The sequence below is a fragment of the Lycium barbarum genome, chromosome 7, assembly GCF_019175385.1.
Source record: "Lycium barbarum isolate Lr01 chromosome 7, ASM1917538v2, whole genome shotgun sequence".
Taxonomy (NCBI): Eukaryota; Viridiplantae; Streptophyta; class Magnoliopsida; order Solanales; family Solanaceae; genus Lycium; species Lycium barbarum.
In genome coordinates, this window is record NC_083343.1 from 128,696,323 (window position 1) to 128,716,071 (window position 19,749).

Consider the following 19,749-nt stretch of genomic DNA (forward strand, 5'->3'; position numbering starts at 1 on the left):
GATTAATAATGGAAGAATCTCAGCCATCCGTGCATCTCACTCCCAGTGGTGGCAATTTATGTTACTTTAAAATAAGGGCACCAAGTATGTGCAGAAATTATCCAAGGTGAAAAGATTAAGTATAGATTGAGTAAAATTCATATTTTCACCTTAGGAACCATGGTCTATAAATTCAAATTTTGTAGTTATCCTCCTCTATATATTTTCCTTCAAGCTGGGGCGGAACTAAATGGAACCCCGGAGTTCATCCAAACCTCCTTTATCCGAAAATTACATTACATATAAGGATCAAACTTTTGTTTTTATGTGTATATTAAATGTTGAACCCTCTTAACCTAAACCAAAGCTTAGCCTAGTGGTAATGGGGGTCCAAATTTTCATGCTACCCACGTTTGAGTCTTGCTAACAATAGTTCCTTTGATCTTTTGAACCCCTTGACAAAAATTCTGCTTCCGTTATTGCCTACGAGTGGTATGATATAAGAAATAAATTACAATAAGGATCCATATCTTATGCTTCTCCACAATGGCAGTATTAAGACAAGAAAAAAAAAATCCCAGAATTTCTTGAAGATGAAAGTACAACAATTGCTTGTCAAAATTCGACTAAAACCTTTGACGGGACTGATCAACTCAGAAATGAATTAGTTGGGCCTAGGGAAACTCAAATATTGATGAAGCTAATAATATATGTTGGGACCATTAACTATTAATGAAAAATTCAAGTCTTGTCATGAGTCTATGTTCGGTTGCATGCAGGAATACAAGAAGCTGATAAATGCAATTCCAGTGATTCATAAATTTGGTCACTCTTCTGTTGACTGATCATTAGAACATTATAAGTAATGAATATTTATGGTTATTTTGCTCTTTAAGTTATATACATAGAATTTTAATAATACTATTTTGACGGATTATGTAACAAATTAATATATATATATATATATAATGAATATTTATGGTTATTTTGCTTTTTAAGTTATATACATAGAATTTTAATAATACTATTTTGACGGATTATGTAACAAATTAATATATATATATATATATATATATATATATATATATATATATATATATATATATATATATATATATATATATATGTTATTACTCTATATTTTTAGATTATAATATTAGATTTGATACTGTTGTATGTGAATTCAACCTACTTTATATGAATCTTACAATATGCATCAGACTAACCGTAAGTTGAAAGAAGAATTTGATTTCTTATGGAGTTGGTGATATTGGAGGGGGCAAAAGGATTTTTACTCAAAATAAACGGTGATTATAAAATTAAAAATAAAATAAATAAATGAATAATAGTAGTATTTTTGGCCCCTCAATCATTGATAAATTATTATATTGGTCCTTATAATAATATATGACTGAGCACATTTTATCTTCAATATATCTTTTGGCCCCTTTATGTAGAAAACATATTATATTTGGATTATTTTAAGAAATATATTATCCTCAAATATGGAGTAACATACAGCCTTAACATAACACACAAGCAATTAAATAGTGGAATTGTTAATAATTTTAAAAATTTGTACAAGTAAAGAAATAAAAAATGCATTTATTTCAAGTAATTAAAAGTTAAATGTGCTACACGTGTGACCACAAAAATTAAAATCAAAATTTACCAGACCCAAATTTGCCAACACTGAGAGCCCGTTTGGATTGGCTTATAAGTTGTTTCCAGCTTTTTTGAGTGTTTTGCTGGTCAGCTTAAAGTCATTTTGTGCATAAAATAAGCCCAAAAAAATAATTGAGCCCGTTTGGTTTAGCTTATCTAAAGCAGCTTATAAGCTAAAAACAGCTTATAAGCCAAAAAAAATAAGTTAGCCTATCCAACTTATTTTTTTTTAGCTTATAAGCTGTTTTCGGCTTATAAGCTGCTTATTTTAAGCTCATCCAAACAGGCTTTGAAATATGCCCATATTTCTTCAGGTTCGAGAACCAAGTGACATGACAGTTAGTTACGTTATTAACCATAGAAAAAATTTCTCTATTTTCGCAACAGAAACCTCAAAAAGAAACAGGTGGCAATATGATTTGCTTCCACATTTCCAAGTTTATACAACTACTAGCAATAACATAGGAAAGGAAAAAACAACAAAGAATCAGATTATTGGCCTAATCAAAGATCACTATCTCAAGGGAAAGAATTAATTAGCAAATCAAGAAGAAAAGGAAGAATAAAAATGGCTCATTTGAAAGTTGTAGCCACAATGTCCAATTGTATTTCTACAAGATTGATAGTGCCTGCAGGAAGTATATGGATCTATAGAGACTTTGTTAGTGCCACAAGACCTTCTCAAAAAGTGAGTCTTAATTTGTTTATATTAGTTTTTCTTATAATGGTGGTGACGTTCAAGTAAGCTTGTTGCGCGTATCTTGATTAACTCCACAAGATATCTGTTATCTTCCATCAGCAAAGATATCAAGTAACTCTGTCCATCAAAGTTTGGACAGATAAGAAGAAATCACTTGATATTTTTGTTTCCGCTGAATTTGAACTTGATTATAAACTAGTTTTTCTTCTTTAATATTGATCACATGGATGGATTTGGTTCAAGTACTCAAAAATCCTCATTTCTATGTATGAATATTTATGTGAACATTTTCTTGTCTTTTTATTATTTAATTTGGGAAATTAAATGAAGATTGATAAAGAGACATGCCAAAAGATCATAGAAGCAGCAGAAGCAGTGAAAGAAGGGGCTAAAGAAGTGAAGAGTGTAGGTGAATTCGTCAAAGAAACAGTTTCTTCTAGTGCAGGAAATGTAAGTTTCTTTTATATATATATATATATATATATATATATATATATATATATATATATATATATATATATATATATATATATATATATATATATATATTTCTCACAATTGGTTTATTTGTTTTACATTTCATTTTTCTTTGTTGAATGTTTATATATTCTATCTAATTGAATAAAGAGGAACAAGATTAAGACATTTCATTTTCCTATTTTATTAATCATCATCACTTGTCACACACTAAAAACATGAATTAATTACGAATTGAACTTCATTGCTAATTTGTCGCTAAATTTGCTAACAAGATCTTTTAATAATCTATGGCTAATTCATCGTTAAATAGGATTAGTGAGCGAATTTAGTACTCCGCGACAGAAGTTATTTGTTATTAAACCTTCTTCTTTTTTAACGAAAATAACTCAATACAGAGGATCATTTTTTATTTACCTTTTAATATATATGCAGAATAATTTGTGGTTAATTACTTCGATGTTGTGTTGATTAATTAGGTAATGTCGGAGATGGCAAAGGCAGCACTAGAAAAGGCAACTGAAAAAGAAGAGAAAGGTGCATGGGATAAAGTCAAGGACACTGCTAATGACATCAAGAAGAAAGTCGTTGGCAAGTGACTTTCCTAATTAATTAGCCTTAATTACATAGAGTTTTAAGTTTTGTACAATGTCGATGCAAAAAATTGTCACTAAGTGTAATTTGATTAATATAACAGGTTACTACCTTATTTTTCACATTATCATACCAAGATTAATGTGGAAAAAGTACATGTTATTGTAGGTCATTAACTTTGATAGTGCTACCGTTTGCTACTGAATTGTAATATTCCCCAATTCTTTAGATGTTAATCATTTACTTATTAAGTTTTCCATATCTAATGAGATACGTAGGATAATAATTGCCAATCAGCTTGAGCGTGATTAAACTACAGTGAAATTCGATTAAGCTCAGTCCGACTAAGTATTACTCCTTCCGTCCCATAATAAGTGTCACCTTAATCAAAAACACGTATATTAAGAAATCAATAATGCAATGTAAAGTTTACTAATCTATCCCTATATAATTCCAAGTTTCTATGCGCTTTTTGTCTTGAATACATAAATTTGTCAGTTTTTGTCTAAGGGTAAAGTTGGAAAAAACTAGTCAATTTATGTCTTAATTTCCTAAGGTGACACTTATTATGGGACGATTTTTTTTAGCTAAGGTGACACTTTCGATTAGTCCCGGAGTACCCTGGACTCAAACTTTGCTCGACGCTGGAATAGGTTCAGTACTGTATCTATCCACACTACAAGAAAGTATAGAAATCGCCAAAAAAAAAAAAAAAAAAAAATTGGCAACAACTTAGTTTTATTGTTGGCAAATGATTTTTTTGTTGCCAAAGAATATAATTTTGTTGTCATAGTATTGATTATTATAGTAAAAAGTACTTTTGGCAACAGAAAAAAAAGTTGTTGCACGCTGTTGCAATAAAGCTATTGGGAAAAGTTCATGCAAATTTTTTTTTTTTTTTGCCAAAAGTACATTTTGTAACAATAATTAATTTATGGCAACAAAATTAAAAAAAAAAAACTATTGCCAAATATAATTATTCTTGTAGTGCCAGCCCAGGTCAATGGATTAGTTTCCCTGTCCAAGCCCAAATGGGGGATGGATGGGCCACGGGACAAGCCAAGTACTGTATCTAGTCTTGCATATGAACGTGTAGTTTAGTTTCTTTTCTTTATAAGAAGTTAATTGTCATTATGTTCATAAAGTATGGATGTTTACACTAATGAAATTTGTAGACTAGCATCCTTATTTTGATTCTGTTCAAGAAAAAGGTAAGTAGTCCGGATAATACAATATTAAAACACTAACACAAGAAAAAACAAAAGGGAGAAGGGTTATTTTTGTTTTTTCTTGTCTCTTAATTTCTTTAGCAGTTTTTTGGTTTCATGCTACATGATTTTGGCGGGAGAAAGAGAGGATTTGTTAGATATCGACATGGTCTCTTTCAGCCAAGTCAATTGAAATGATACCGATCGAGTCAGACGCATTTCTCTCTACCATTAGACCTAGATTGGTATGAAAATTCACATATTGATATATCTCATTGATTCGAAAAAATTTCTTCTCTTGATAGAGGAATAACCACAGTCGACGACTAAGGAGTTTCAGACATTTGTAAATGTAGTTTAACTTAACGTGAGACTAGTCTCGTAAGCGAGAGAGCTCACTCAGTCTATAAACTAAGGATAAACCTCCAATAAACTCACCATTGATCACTATTGGTTCTCTTTATCCAGGCCTCGACTATTAAAAATAAACCCTATGCCATTTGGTTATAGGGATAATTAGGGTAAAATTTTAAAAAAAAAAATCACGTTTCATTCCTTGTAATCGAAAAATGGTCATTGTCATGGAATTCAAATTTCATAGGTGAAAGTCAGGACATTGTTATGGAGTTTCACTTGTAAAATTTAAAACTCAATGACAGTGGTTATTTTTCAAAGACAAGACCAAAACTGACCAATTAGACCCAGAATTAGGGAGGTTGTCCCGATATAAAGTTTGAGATTAAATTTATATCAATACTTGGTTATAAACATTAGCTAAAACCAGGATAAAATTCATGCTAAAATCTTGCGATTATCTATTTCGTATTGAAGGGGAAATTATACTCATAATTGACATAACATTATTTTGAATTAAACACCTATTAACTGCAAAATGGAATAAACCTGAAAGAAATAATAGGAGTGGAAAGACACAAATAAAGGGACTATGTGAGTGTTCCTACCAAATAAGGAAAAAATGAAGGTAGTACTATGTTTATGGACAAGCATTGATTTTTCCAAAGCCAAATTGCCTAACCTTGAAGGGACATAAACTTGTACTACTTCATTCTGTCATAGTAATAAGCTAGAAAAAGAATAAATAAAAGATTCATCAACCTTAAAGTTCATAAATATGCTAGATATTACCCTCTTCAATGAATGCAACACTTTCCTATGACAAAAAAAACAAAGTACACTATGACCAAGAAAAAAAAGAAAAAAACAAAGTACACCATGACAAAAAAAAAAAAAAAAAAACGAAGTACACTGACAGTTCTGAAGAGTATTCATGGTATATTCTTAAAGGTAAAATACATCAAATCACCATTAAACTATACTTAAAATGTCGATATCACATCTAAACTATACGGACGACCTATTACACACCTGAACATCTAAAAATTGAATTTATTTACACCTTATAAGCAGACGTGGCAAAAAAATAATGATAATTAATAAATAGGCGTAGTAAAAATAATTTTTAATTTAATAAAAACTGATTTTTTTTCAACTCTTCTTCTCCATTTTCACCACTACCACCCCCCACCACCCAAACCCGCCTCTCCTCCATTTCATCACTACCACCACCACATCCCCCTCTTCTTCTTCACGCCCCACCCTCCATTCTTTCTACTTCATTTTTTTTTTAATCACAATTCTCTACAACAACTTCATCAATTCATAATGATCTTCACAATTCTTCATCAATCCATAGAGAAGAAATTCACCATGTTACAACAACTTCACCAACTTATATCTTTTTCACTATCCACAATCAAATCCGTACACACCTACCATGGATTTCACTACCCCTATGAACCCCACCCTTCCAAAATCATACCAATTTCACCACTACCAAACCTTTCACTAGCAAAAGTCACAACACCACCATCACCTATTTCAACACCCATCACCAAATACCATAGCAGCACCACCGCCACCACCGAAATTGTCGACCACCATCATCAATTTCATCACCTTCCACCAAAACCACCGCCAAAGAATAATTTGGTGCAAAATCAAGAGAGAATTTTACACAGAGAGAGAGAGAGAGAGAGGAACGGTCTGAGAAATAGCAAAAATTGATTTTTTTTGCAAAACTTAGAGAGACTTGTCCGGCATCTTGGCCGGATTTTTGTGGCAAATCAGTTTTTTTTTTTTTTTAATGGTGGGCCCTAAATTGGTGGTGATGGCATCTTTGTTTATAGCTAATAAATTTGATGGTGATGATGGAATTGATGATTGGGTTTGGGGATGGTGATATGCCAACAGTGACAATGGAGTTTTTTTGTGATGAGTATAGAAATTAAGGAAAAAGAAAATAGTATAAATTAAAAAAATAGAAAAAAAGAAACAGTACCGGAAGTAATAAAATTTATTTTGTTTCCATGTGGCGCTGATGTGGATGCGCGTGTGGAACACCACACACTGCAAAAGTGGTTTAATGCCTTGCAGGGTGCGAATAATTTCAGTTTTTAGATGTTCAGGTGTGTAATAGGTCACCCGTAAAGTTTAGGTGTGATATCGACATTTTGAGTATAGTTTAAGGGTGATTTGATGTATTTTGCCTATTCTTAAACGAATATAGTTCTACAATTTTGTTTATGTTTTTGCAACAAAAATATGAAGAACAAAGGTTATATGCAGTCCAAAAAAAAAAATTAAAAACAGGTTTATGACGCCTTATTAAGAGTACACAAGAGTATTTATTTCTCAGAGAGTCAAATATACTTCCCTGAAAAACAAGGAAAAGTAAGATTTATGTGAGGACTATTAATAATATGTGAAGCAAAATGGTTTAAAGACCCATTTATATCACGATACAAATATTGAACATCATGTGAAATATTGAAATAGTGATTTGAAGTTTAAGTAAATTGTATGTTCCAACTGTATTTCTTTGTTACAATAAAATACATGTTAAAACGCGATTTCTGGATCTGTTTAACAATTGAGACTATGATTTGAGATCTAAGATACTTGAGACTATGATCGATCATGTCAATGACAAATTTAAAATGTAAGAAATAATTAATTTTAAATATATAAAACTGAAACGCCGTACTAATGTGATTAAAACGAACAAAAAGATAAAACGTGGTACTCCATCACAATCACATGGCACCATGGTCCAAAGTCAGGGCTCATTTCCAAAAAAGATGATAATAACTACTCTAATATTAAAGTCAGATTAATTTTTTCTAGTTACACAATTTTGAAGGTAATTAATTCATTTCACCATAAAAGGATGAATAATATACCACCCCCTTCCGTAATTTCTAACGTTCGTCTAATTCCTTCTATTTTTATGGAATAGACTCCAATTTACCATCGCGATTACTTTTTATGTAATATCGTTTGATTAGAAATAAAGTTTAATTTTCCCAAAATAAAAAGAGAACGTGCCAAGCAAATCTAGCCGAACAATACTGCATCACAAAATTAATTTATTTTAAAATTACCCTCCTTTTTAATGACTATTTGTAATTTTAGAAAAAGTTAAGAAGGAGCAAAGAGGTAATACTGACAAATTACTTTTTAATTAGTATTCTTAAAGGAAGCGTCACACCCCCGAACTTTATTTATTTTGAAATGGAAGAAATAATTTACAAGTATAAAATAAAACTAAAAAGTTAAAATTAAATTATTTTACATATAAAATATGTTTTTAGATAAGACTAAAAAGTAAAATTGCGTCACATAAAATGAAATTAAGAGCCTGTTTGGATGGGCTTATGCCTATAAGCTGCAAACAGCTTATAAGCTAAACAAAATAAGTTGAGATAATTTAACTTATTTTTTTTGGCTTATAAGTTGTTTTCAGCTTATAAGCTGCTTTACATAAGCTAAGTCAAATAGACCTAATTATTTTTTTGAGTTTATTTTAAACACAAAATGACTTTAAGCCGGTCAACTCAACATTTAAAAAGGCTGAAAATAGCTTATAAGAAATTTATAAGCAACTAATAAGTCAATCCAAACGGGCTCTAAGTTAGTAATTATCAAAAGAGCATTACATCACACCACAGGTCACTGCTTAGATCAGTAATCACACTCAGTCTTGAAACAGCTAAGCTACAAAAAGTATCAACAAACACTTCATCACAAATTCTCGTTTCCCACTCTCTCTTCCTCTTAAAAAAGTATTTCCTCCGGGTCAAAAAATGAATCTATTTAATTATTTATACATCCCTTAAAAAAATAAGTAATTCAATTAAACTATTTCTAATTAAATATGTATTGAGATTTGATCATATAATACCTAATAGGGATAAATCTGAAAAAATAAGGTTAATTCTTTCTTAATTTGATAAGTGAATATTTTTTTTATAAAAAAAAGACTAAATAGACACTTTTTTTTATCCGAATGGAGTAATCTTTCTCTGCTCCTTTTCATTCTTGATCTCCAAACAAATGCAGTATAAAAATTTAGTCAAGCACTATTTTTCAACTTCAATTTCAAATAAGCTTTTTTCTCAATTTTCAATCAAATCATGTCCAAACACCTTGTAAGAATGAAATTAAAAAAAGGATTAAAGTTGAACTATTTCTGCACATGAAAAGATGCCGCTTTTTGGACAAAATTAAAAGATTGTAATCCTTCCAGCTCAATTTACGTGAAAGTATGTAATTATGCACGAAGTTTAAGATTTTTTTTTTTTTTTAAATTGTGATCTAAAATGAATTATAAGATTTTCTATTGCTATAAAATATTTCATTAAATGTAAAATAAAATTTTAAATTGTTATTAATTTTTTTTTAAATTGATTAAAAAGAAAATTTTCACATTGATTGAAATGGGGAAAGTATAAAAATTTGCTAGGGAGTAGTAGTAAATATTAAAAGTGTATAACACCAAAGGATGTGGTGAAGCAAACAGAGCCGCTCCTCCCTTAATCCGAGGTCACGGATTTGAGCTTTGAGTATGGAAAAATCTTCGATGGATAACTTTCCCCGAATAAGCCTTATGCGGCGCTAATACAAATTTAATCGGACTCCAATACAAGTATCAGACACCGAATGATTTTCTTTTTATTTTTATCAAAGTGCATCACACCACACCAAAGTGATTGCTTAGATCAGTAATCACACTCAGTCCCTATAAGATATGCCAAGTGGAAACAGCTAAGCTACACAACGTATCACCAAGCATCTCAACTCCATCCCAATTTGTCATTTCTCACTCTTTGTTCCTCCTAAAAAAAGTAATCTCCTTAAAAAAGTAATCTCCTAAAAGAGTAATCTTTCCATCCTTTTTGCAAAATACATAAACATTCCTAAATTATATCCAAAATATTAATATCATACCTAAACTATACGAGTGATCTATTACACACCTTAACATCTTAAAAGGGAATTTAATTCCCCCCTACAAGCTGATGTGACACAAAATAAAAAAATAATTAATAAGTGGCGCGTTTTTTATAAAAACTTATTTTTTATTCCATTTTTTATTAAAATAAATATTTTTGTACCCCGCACCCGCCCCGCCCCTCTATCACTCCAAACCCGCCCCATCTCTCTTTCTTCTTCATCCCTGCTCGCACAGCTGCATCCATTATCCCTTTTTTTTTTTTTTTACATTCTCTCTCTCCTCCCTTCAACACCGCTGCCCCGCCCCGTCCCTCCATCTTTACGCCAAACCACCCTCACCCCCGAAACCCCTCCCTTTCTTCTTCACCATATCTTCCATCACAAATAATCACATTGCCACCATCAATTTCACCATCCTCACCTGACCCACCATCAACAATTAAAACCCAGCACCATTAATATAAATATGTCAATCAATTTTTGTTGATTAAGATAGTAATACAAAAAAAAAACAAAAAAAAAATACAGAACATGAATCTCGATGGTGGTGATGGCATCTGTGTTTATAGCTAGTAAATTTAATGATGGTGATGAAATTGATGATTGGGTTTGGGGATGGTGATATGCCACCGGTGATAATGGAGGTTTTGTAATGAGCAGGTGAGGGAAGAGGAGCGGGTTGGGAGGGGGCAGCAACAACACGGGTTGGGGGGGGGGGGGGGGGGGCGGCAGCAACAACACATTGAATAGTCGGTGTTGTTGAACAACAACAGTAAATTGAATTTTGGACGGGGTGATATAATTTCGGTGGTGAATTTAGTTGCGGATCTTGAATTTATGGTGATTGTTTGCAATTTCTTATAGTGGCAGTAGTTATGAAGCGATTTAATGGTTGATTTGATTGTGGGTGGTGAAAATTGTGGTTAATTTTTTTATTTGATGGTGGTGGGTTTGATGGTTGGTTTATTTTATGGTGGTAGGTTTGACGGTGGTGATGGATATGGTGGTGGTGAAATTGACTGTGGTGGTAGCGGTGGATATGGTGGTGGTGAAATGGGTGGTGGCAAATTTGGTGGTGGCGGATATGGTTGTGGTGAAATTAGTGGTGGGGGTGGTGGGTTTTGTAATGAGTATAGAAGAAAAGGAAAAAGAAAATAGTGCAAATTAAAAAGAAAAAAGAAAAAGTACTGAAAATAATAAAATTTATTTTATTTCCATGTGGCGCTGACGTGGCATGCGCGTGTGGAACACCACACGCTGTGAAAGTGGTATAGTACCTTGCAGGGTGGTCTTAAATTCACTTTTAAGATGTTAAGGTGTGTAGTAGGTAGCTTGTATAATTTAGGTGTGATATCGATATTTTAGATATAGTTTAGGGGTGTTTTGATGTATTTTACCTTCCTTTTTCTTGATTCTTGATCTCCAAAACAACCCAAAAAATGCAAATGCAATACAAGAATTTAATCGGATCAGGTTTAAAAGTATCCCAACTCTCATATGGAGCATGGGTAACATTTGGCAATCAACTAGATGTCAAAGAATTAAAAACCCTCTTACTATGTGGTTCAGGTGCTTAGTTATAACACATGATAGTTTGAGTGTCTAAATGATATATATACTGACAAATTTAAGAGATTATCGATGTATTCAATCATTATTTAATCAAGATTAATTAATGTTTTTATTGTATTAGATAATTATAATAAATTAAATTGATTTAATATAAGTATTGGATGCGAACAAGTATTTAAGGGGTCGTTTGGTATACATGATAAAGTGAGATATTTCAGAATGAGATAAATTTATACTCAATTAAATAAATATGAATTTAATCTCATGCTTAATTCTAAATATCTCACCTTATATCATCAAATTTGAGATTATTTTATCCAACGTTTAGATAGAGAAGGAGCCAGAATTTGAAGCTTATAAATTCAGAATCCTAATCCTTTTAACTTACGGGGTTCTAAATTAATAGATTGTATATGATTAAAGACATTATCAAGATAAATATAAAATTTGGATCAAAACTACTGTTGCTAAACCCGTAAACTCTACTCTAGGTTCGCCCTTGCTTCCAGATAAGCTAAATTAGCCCAAAAATTATAAAAGAATCCAACTAAAAATGAATCACATCACACCAAAGGTCACTGCTTAGATCAATGTCACTTTCAAAGTCCTATAAGTTATGCCAAGTGTGAACAGCGAATCTACAAAAAAGTATCACCGAACACTTCGATTGCATTCCTCTTTAGAAAAACCAACCTTTCTCTCATTTTCTTGATTCTTGATCTCATCAAAAAACAATGCAAATGCAATACAAGAATTTAGGCTGATCAGGTCTCAAAAGTATCCCAACTCTGGAGCATGGGTAACATTTGGCAATCAACTGATGTCAAAGAAGCAAAAACCCTCTTAAAATGTTGCCGCGACATTTCGTCACTTGTTTATATGCTCAATTATTACATATCATAGTTCGAATATTTAAATGAGATATATACTAATAAACTTAAGGAATTATCGATGTAGTCAATTATTATTTAATCACGATTAATTAATTTTTTTACCATTATATCAAATTACCTAATTATAATAAATTAAATTGATTTAATATAAATATTGGATACGAACAAGTATTTAAGGGGTTGTTTGGTATGCGGGACAAGGTGGGATATCCCAGAATTAAATGACGGACTAAATTCATATTGTGTTTGGTTGACAGTGATAAATTTATACCGTCAACCAAACAAGTATAAATTTAATCTCACACTTAATCCTGAATATCCCATCTTTTATTTTAGTTTCTCATCCGGTATTTGATACCTATTTTGAAGTCTGGCTATATCCTGATTCGCGCCGCATAGGGCCTATTTCTAAAGAAAACGTTCCTACCAAGAATTTTTTCATACCCAGATCTCAGATTCGAGACCTCTAATTAAGAGAGTTGCACCTCACCTCTAATTAAGAGAGTTGCACCCTCATACGTTACATCACATCTTTTGGCGGTGGATATCTCACCTTTATATCATCAAACTTGAAATTATTTTATTCCGCTTACAGATAAATTAATCCAACAATCATAAAAGAGACCCTAGTGTGCCAAGTGGAAACAGCTATGCTACATAATGGTGTCAACACTTCAACTCCATCCCAAACTCTTTCTACTTTGTTCCTCCTTAAAAAAAACCAATCTTTCTCTCATTTTCTTGATTCTTGATCTCACCAAAAAAAATGCAAATGCAATACAAGAATTTAGGCAGATCAGGTCTAAAAGTATCCCAACTTTCATATGGAGCATGGGTAACATTTGGCAATCAACTTGATGTCAAAGAAGCAAAAACACTGTTACAATGTTGTCGTGACAATGGTGTCAATTTCTTTGACAATGCTGAAGTATATGCTAATGGTCGTGCTGAAGAAATAATGGGACAAGCTATACGTGAACTTGGTTGGAAAAGATCAGATATTGTTATATCTACTAAGATTTTTTGGGGTGGATCAGGTCCAAATGATAAAGGTTTATCAAGAAAACATATAATTGAAGGTACAAAAGCTTCATTAAAGAGACTTGATATGGATTATGTAGATCTGATTTATTGTCATAGGCCTGATACAAGTACACCTATTGAAGAAACTGTTAGAGCTATGAATTATGTTATTGATAAAGGTTGGGCTTTTTATTGGGGTACTAGTGAATGGTCAGCTCAACAGATTACTGAAGCTTGGGGTGTTGCTCAAAGATTGGATCTTGTTGGTCCTATTGTTGAACAGCCTGAGTATAACTTGTTGTCTAGGCACAAGGTATTGTTTTCACTTTGATTCTTGATTTGGATTGTTTTACTTTATGTTATGGTTTGTTGTTGTTTATATTTGTAGTATGATGATGTATAGTTGTTGTTGTATTATGATTTGCTATTGTTTTTTTTGATGATGATATGAAATGAGCGTAAGGGTGTGTTTGGTATGAAGGAACATGTTTTCCATGGAAAATATTTTACTAGAAAAATGTATTCTTGGAAAATAAGTAAGCAAAAACACTATGGGGACGGGATGGGGTGGGGAGGTTCGGAGATGGCGGGGGGTGGAGGGTGGTATGGGGTGGGGAGGTTTGGGGGTGGAGGGTGGGAGGGGGTGGGGAGATCCGGGGGTGGTGGGGGGTGGGATGATCAAGGGGTAGGGGTTGAGGGCATTGGGTGGGTGGGGAAGAGACAATGAACTCAGGCGGAAAAGATTTGAAATTGTTGTGTCCACCAAGATTTTTTGGGGCGGGGCGGGTCCAAATGATAAAGGGTTATCTAGAAAACATATAATTGAAGGTACAAAAGCTTCATTGAAAAGACTTGATATGGATTATGTGGATCTGATTTATTGTCATAGACCTGATACAAGTACACCTATTGAAGAAACTGTTAGAGCTATGAATTATGTTATTGATAAAGGTTGGGCATTTTATTGGGGGACTAGTGAATGGTCAGCCAACAGATTACTGAAGCTTGGGTATTGCTCAAAGATTGGATCTTGTTGGTCCTATTGTTGAACAACCTGAATATAACTTGTTGTCTAGGCACAAGGTATTGTTTCTACTTTATGTTATGGTTTGTTGTTCTTTATATTTGTAGTATGATGATGATATGGCATAGTTGTTGTTGTATTATGATTTTTTGTTGTTGTTTATATTTGTAGTATGATGATATGGTATATTCGTTGTGTATTATGAATTGTTGTTGCTTTTTGATGATGATATGAAATGAGCTTAAGCGTGTGTTTGGTATGAAGGAAAATATTTTCCTAGAAAAGTGTATTCTTGGAAAAACAACTAAGCAAAAACACTATTGGGGAGATTTTTTTTTGGGGGGGGGGGGGGGGGGGGGATGGTCAAGGGATGGGGGTTGAGGCCGTTGGGTGGGTGGGGAGGAGACAACTTGGGTGGAAAAGATTTGACATTGTTGTGTCCACCAAGATTTTCTGAGGTGGGTCGGGTCCAAAAAATAAAGGGTGGGGGTAGAGGGCATTGGGTCGGTGGGGAGGAGACAATAAATTCGGGTGGAAATGATCTGACATTGTTTTGTCCACCAAGATTTTTTGGGGCGGGTCGGGTCCAAATGATAAATCTATCAAGAAAGCATATAATTGAAGGAACGAAAACGTCGTTAAAAAGATTTGATATGGATTATGTGGATCTGATTTATTGTCATATCCTGATACAAGTACACCTATTGAAGAAACTGTTAGAGCTATGAATTATGTGATTGATAAAGGTTGGGCTTTTTATTGGGGTACTAGTGAATGGTCAGCTCAACAGATAACTGAAGCTTGGGGTGTTGCTCAAAGATTGGATCTTGTTGGTCCTATTGTTGAGCAACCTGAGTATAACTTGTTGCCTAGGCACAAGATATTGTTTTCAGTTTGATTCTTGATTTGGATTGTTTCTACTTTATATTATGGTTTGTTGTTGTTTATATTTGTAGTATGATGATGATATGGCGTAGTAGTTGTTGTATTATGATTTGTTGTTGTTTTCTGATAATGATATGAAATGAGCTTAAGGGTGTGTTTGGTATGTATTCTTGGAAAATAAGTAAGCAAAGACGCTATTGGGGTGGGATGGGGTGGGGAGGTTTGGGGGTGGCGGGGGGTGGGATGGTCAAGGGGTGGGGGCTGAGGGCGTTGGGTGGGTGGGGAGGAGACAATGAACTCGGGTGGAAATGATCTGACATTGTTGTGTCCACCAAGATTTTCTGGGGCGGGTCGGGTCCAAATGATATATTTATCATGAAAGCATATAATTGAAGGAATGAGAGTGTCGTTGAAAAGGCTTGATATGGATTATGTGGATCTGATTTATTGTCGTAGGCCTGATACAAGTACACCTATTAAAGAAACTGTTAGGGCTATGAACTATGTGATTGATAAAGGTTGGGCTTTTTATTGAGGAACTAGTGAATGGTCAGCTCAGCAGAGGAAGCTTGGGGGTTGCTCAAAGATTGGATCTTGTTGGGTCCTATTGTTGAGCAGCCTTAGTATAACTTGTTGTCTAGGCACAAGGTATCTTTTTTACTCTGATATTTTAGGCATATTCAGGATCTAGAGTAGAGTAAGTGTGAGTTTATTATATATGCACATTTTACCACGTCTCAACTTATGTGACACTTTTCACTTCTCGAGATTCAACTTGTGTGAACTTTGATTTTAAACTGTATTTTCATCATATTGACATGAGAAGAATTGCATCTTGTATTACTTTTCTTATAGTTTTTGATATCTAAATTTTATATTTAAAATAGTAAATTGATCTAATGCAATTTAGCTCCGAAAATTAGTCAAATTGTCTTGATAAGTGAAGTGTCACATAAATTGAGACAGAGGGAGTAATATTTATTTCGAGCCGAAAGTAATAGGTTCAGGTGAATCATAGCACCACCCTAAATCTGTTTTTGATTACCCCCTCCCACCTTCTTGGGATTTAGATAGTTTTCACTTTATATAATGATTTCTTGTTGACTGTTAATAAAAGAGAGAAGGAATCTTGGCTGTTTGGTAATGATGCAGGGGTGCACCCTTAGTTGAATGGTTAGGAAATGTTTATGCTTCTTCAAATGAATTTACTCCCTGGAGTTTTCGTAGAGATTGCATCTTTGTATAAGTGTGAGAGTTCTGAGACCTTGTAGTTTTAGAGCAACTCCAATTTTATCTTTATATATAGATTATTGAGTATTGGAATGAAACATGTCCAAATAGAGCAGAATGGATATAGGAAATTCTAGTTTGGGTCCTTTGGGAGTAGGTGTTAACTTTTCTAACTAAACCTGTTATGTGTCTTTTCTCTAACACACTACATGGACCTCATTGAATGGTTGCAGGTCGAATCTGAGTACCTGCCTCTGTATAGCAACTACGGAATTGGTCTTACCACATGGAGTCCTCTCGCTTCAGGCGTTCTGACTGGAAAATATAACGCAGGGAACATTCCACCAGACAGTCGATTTGCACTTGAAAATTACAAGGTAGAACCCTCAAAGTTTTACAAGAAAATCCCGTTTGTTGGTCTGCCACTCTTATCGGCTTTAAGTTAATGCTCTTAGTATATTTACTTGTGATATTTGTTAACTGTCAAGCAATTAGTTCTTGTGATTTTTAACCATTTTTATCTTTCATTGAAAATGGATGGTTTATGTGTGCCAAAAGGAATTTTCCTTTCCCTTGGACAAGCAGAGTGTTCTTACTTCTTACTGGTTGTGATCAGATGTCACTGACCTGCTTCTTAGTAATTCTAATCTAGAATATCAAAAGAAGTTTTAACATTTTCTTATGTTCTACAACCTAGAATTATAAGACAAATGTCATCTTAGTCTTTAGATAATGAGGAATGAAGGTGCTATTGGCAGGTGGCTTCAAAATTTTTAGATTGTTCTTCATCTGCTGTATCCATATTTTAAATGTTCCAAGACTTTCCATCTCAAAAAAAAAAAAAAAAAGTTAACGATTTTTCGAGTCACATTCCAAATAGAGGAACCAAGGGTCCAATAGTGGAAGTTGAAATTTTTCCTTTTAGATAAGGTCAGATCTATGTATTTATAGACATATCTAAACTTCATATACATATATATATATATATATATATATATATGTGTGTGTGCGTACTCTAAAATTTTGAAAACCTTTTCTTTGTCATTCCCCAGTCTCTTTTTTAAACTTCTACTCAAGAAACTCAACTGTTAATCTTATGCATGGAACTTACTGTTGATCTTATGCATGGCAGAATCTCGCCAGCAGATCTTTGGTAGATGATGTGCTGAGGAAAGTAAATGGATTGAAACCAATTGCTGAGGAACTAGGTGTACCTCTACCTCAACTGGCGATTGCGTGGTGTGCTGCAAATCCTAATGTCTCATCTGTTATTACTGGTGCCACCAAAGAGTATCAGGTCCGTTAGTTTTTCCCTTATTCTTTTCATGAGCTTTCCCTTTCAAACATTGATTCTTTTTCTTCGGTGTTAGCTCTCATCCAATTATTGATATCAATCGCGAATGATTTTCCTTTCAATATTTTCCGTATTGTTTTTATTTCTATGCATGTGTTCATGAAGTATTTATCGGGTGCCATGTATTACATTTTTATGAGTTTCTGACCAGTAGTTTCTACTCCTTGCAAGTTTCTCTTTCTTTCTGGGTAATCATGTTGGTCTTTCTAAACCTTTCTGAGCCTACTTTTATAGTTTTTGTGTGTTCATTAACTGAATTCAGTTCTCATACTCAACCCCCCCCCCCCCAACCCCCAACCCACCACAACCCAACCTCTTCTTTTTCCATCCAAAGAAGTTTAAAAAAAAAAAAAAAGAAACTTCTTACTCTGCTTTCTAAAGTAAGTTCTCCTTCTGATTTATTTCTACTTTAAATCTCTAATGATTTTAACTTATTTCTATAGACATCCACGGGAAACAAAGAGATTATATCAATCTTCTTCTAGCATTGTCTTCTTCTTTAAATGCTTTGATCGAACATAATCTTAATTTGTACTCCTTCCATTTCCTTTTCTATGACTTTGTCCGTCTAGGCACGGATTTTAAGAAAGAAATAAAAGACATTACACACATACCCATAAGTACGTTTGAACTTGTGATCTTAAACATGACAAGATATTTCTATAGCTATAACAGCCTTCCATGAAGGGCAAAATACTAAAACGGAAAGTTTAAAAGTTAAAATATTTCCAAATATGGAATAGTGTCATTCTTTTGGGAAGAGACTTGAAAGGAAATAGTGCCATATAAAATGAAGCGAGAGAGTAGCATTAGTCTATATTGCTCGGACTCTTCAATAATACCGGCAGGTTTATGTTGGATCCTCCAAAAGTGCAATGCATATTTTTGGAGGATTCGACACAGTTGCGGCAACATTTTTGGAGGGTCCGAGGAACATACGTATTAGTTTTTGTAGTACATTTTTTACCTTGCTTATCTCATGTTTGATCTTTACACCAATGCAGATTCAAGAAAACATGAAAGCCATCAATGTCATTCCATTGTTAACTCCTGCTGTGATGGAGAAGATTGAGGCAGTTGTTCAAAGCAAGCCAAAGCGCTTGGATTCATATAGGTAGACATATTTCGAGATATCCATTAGTGGTTTCAAGAAGCACTGCTTATTCAGACTGAGTTTCCTCATTATGTAATTTGCACCCCCTTTTGCTTATCATATGTGTAGACACTATGAGAGTTGATATTGTTTCTGAACCAACCTTTAATTGTGGTAACCTTTAATTGTGGTGAATTTTCTACTTCTTTGGGTGGATGATGATTTATTGGCTTTTGGAGTTAGAATAAATGTTTTCTTGAGTTTATTCTCTGTTTGTGAGTAGTAATCTTTAAAAATATTCTCCATAGTTTATGTTTCATCAACTGATGTTATAATGAATGTTTATGTGATTTGTGTAACATCTTTGACTCTAACAAGTACCACCTGTTTCTTCTAAGCTTGCCTATTCAAGTTTGATGTGAGCTTTTACTTCTAGTGATCTCTAAAAGTGACGAGATTGTATAAATACTTTTTTCATTGTCATACTAAGATTTTATACTCTCTTTTTCCAGAAGTGCGCAGTTGAGTGTATTTGTTATTTCCAATTCTACAAGTTATACCTCCAAGTTGAACTTTGGCTTGTTTTCAAACCAAAACCATTTGGTTTAAAAAACAGATTTTGAATTTTAGGAGTTGAATCAAAATGCACCCAGATGCCCAAAATAACTTAGGTTTTCACCAAAAAAATAAAAATAAAAATCTCCAGAAACCTTTATTAATTTCTCCACAATTATTTCTA

At 33.3% G+C, this 19,749-nt stretch overlaps 2 protein-coding genes across 2 annotated transcripts; both read left to right on the forward strand.

Annotated features, from left to right (window-relative positions):
• Positions 1–2,041: 2,041 nt before the first annotated feature.
• On the forward strand, positions 2,042–3,694 carry LOC132602638 (uncharacterized). Its single transcript, XM_060315445.1, has 3 exons — positions 2,042–2,332; positions 2,675–2,794; positions 3,301–3,694. Exons 1-3 carry the CDS (start codon positions 2,213–2,215, stop codon positions 3,418–3,420), a joined length of 360 nt encoding a protein of 119 aa, XP_060171428.1. The 5' UTR covers positions 2,042–2,212; the 3' UTR covers positions 3,421–3,694.
• Positions 3,695–13,083: 9,389 nt separating this feature from the next.
• LOC132604356 (probable voltage-gated potassium channel subunit beta) lies at positions 13,084–19,275 on the forward strand. The gene is made up of 4 exons (XM_060317838.1): positions 13,084–13,737; positions 16,797–16,940; positions 17,696–17,860; positions 18,922–19,275. Exons 1-4 carry the CDS (start codon positions 13,168–13,170, stop codon positions 19,033–19,035), a joined length of 993 nt encoding a protein of 330 aa, XP_060173821.1. The 5' UTR covers positions 13,084–13,167; the 3' UTR covers positions 19,036–19,275.
• The last annotated feature ends 474 nt before the right edge of the window (positions 19,276–19,749 follow it).

Excerpts from the sequence above, each read along its gene's own strand:
- LOC132602638 (XM_060315445.1), top strand. The coding sequence starts at position 2,213 with ATGGCTCATTTGAAAGTTGTAGCCACAATGTCCAATTGTATTTCTACA. Across the intron at positions 2,333-2,674 it reads CCACAAGACCTTCTCAAAAA|ATTGATAAAGAGACATGCCA; the intron begins GTGAGTCTTAAT and ends AATTAAATGAAG. Across the intron at positions 2,795-3,300 it reads TTTCTTCTAGTGCAGGAAAT|GTAATGTCGGAGATGGCAAA; the intron begins GTAAGTTTCTTT and ends TTGATTAATTAG.
- LOC132604356 (XM_060317838.1), top strand. The coding sequence starts at position 13,168 with ATGCAAATGCAATACAAGAATTTAGGCAGATCAGGTCTAAAAGTATCC. Across the intron at positions 13,738-16,796 it reads ACTTGTTGTCTAGGCACAAG|GTCGAATCTGAGTACCTGCC; the intron begins GTATTGTTTTCA and ends GAATGGTTGCAG. Across the intron at positions 16,941-17,695 it reads TTGCACTTGAAAATTACAAG|AATCTCGCCAGCAGATCTTT; the intron begins GTAGAACCCTCA and ends TATGCATGGCAG.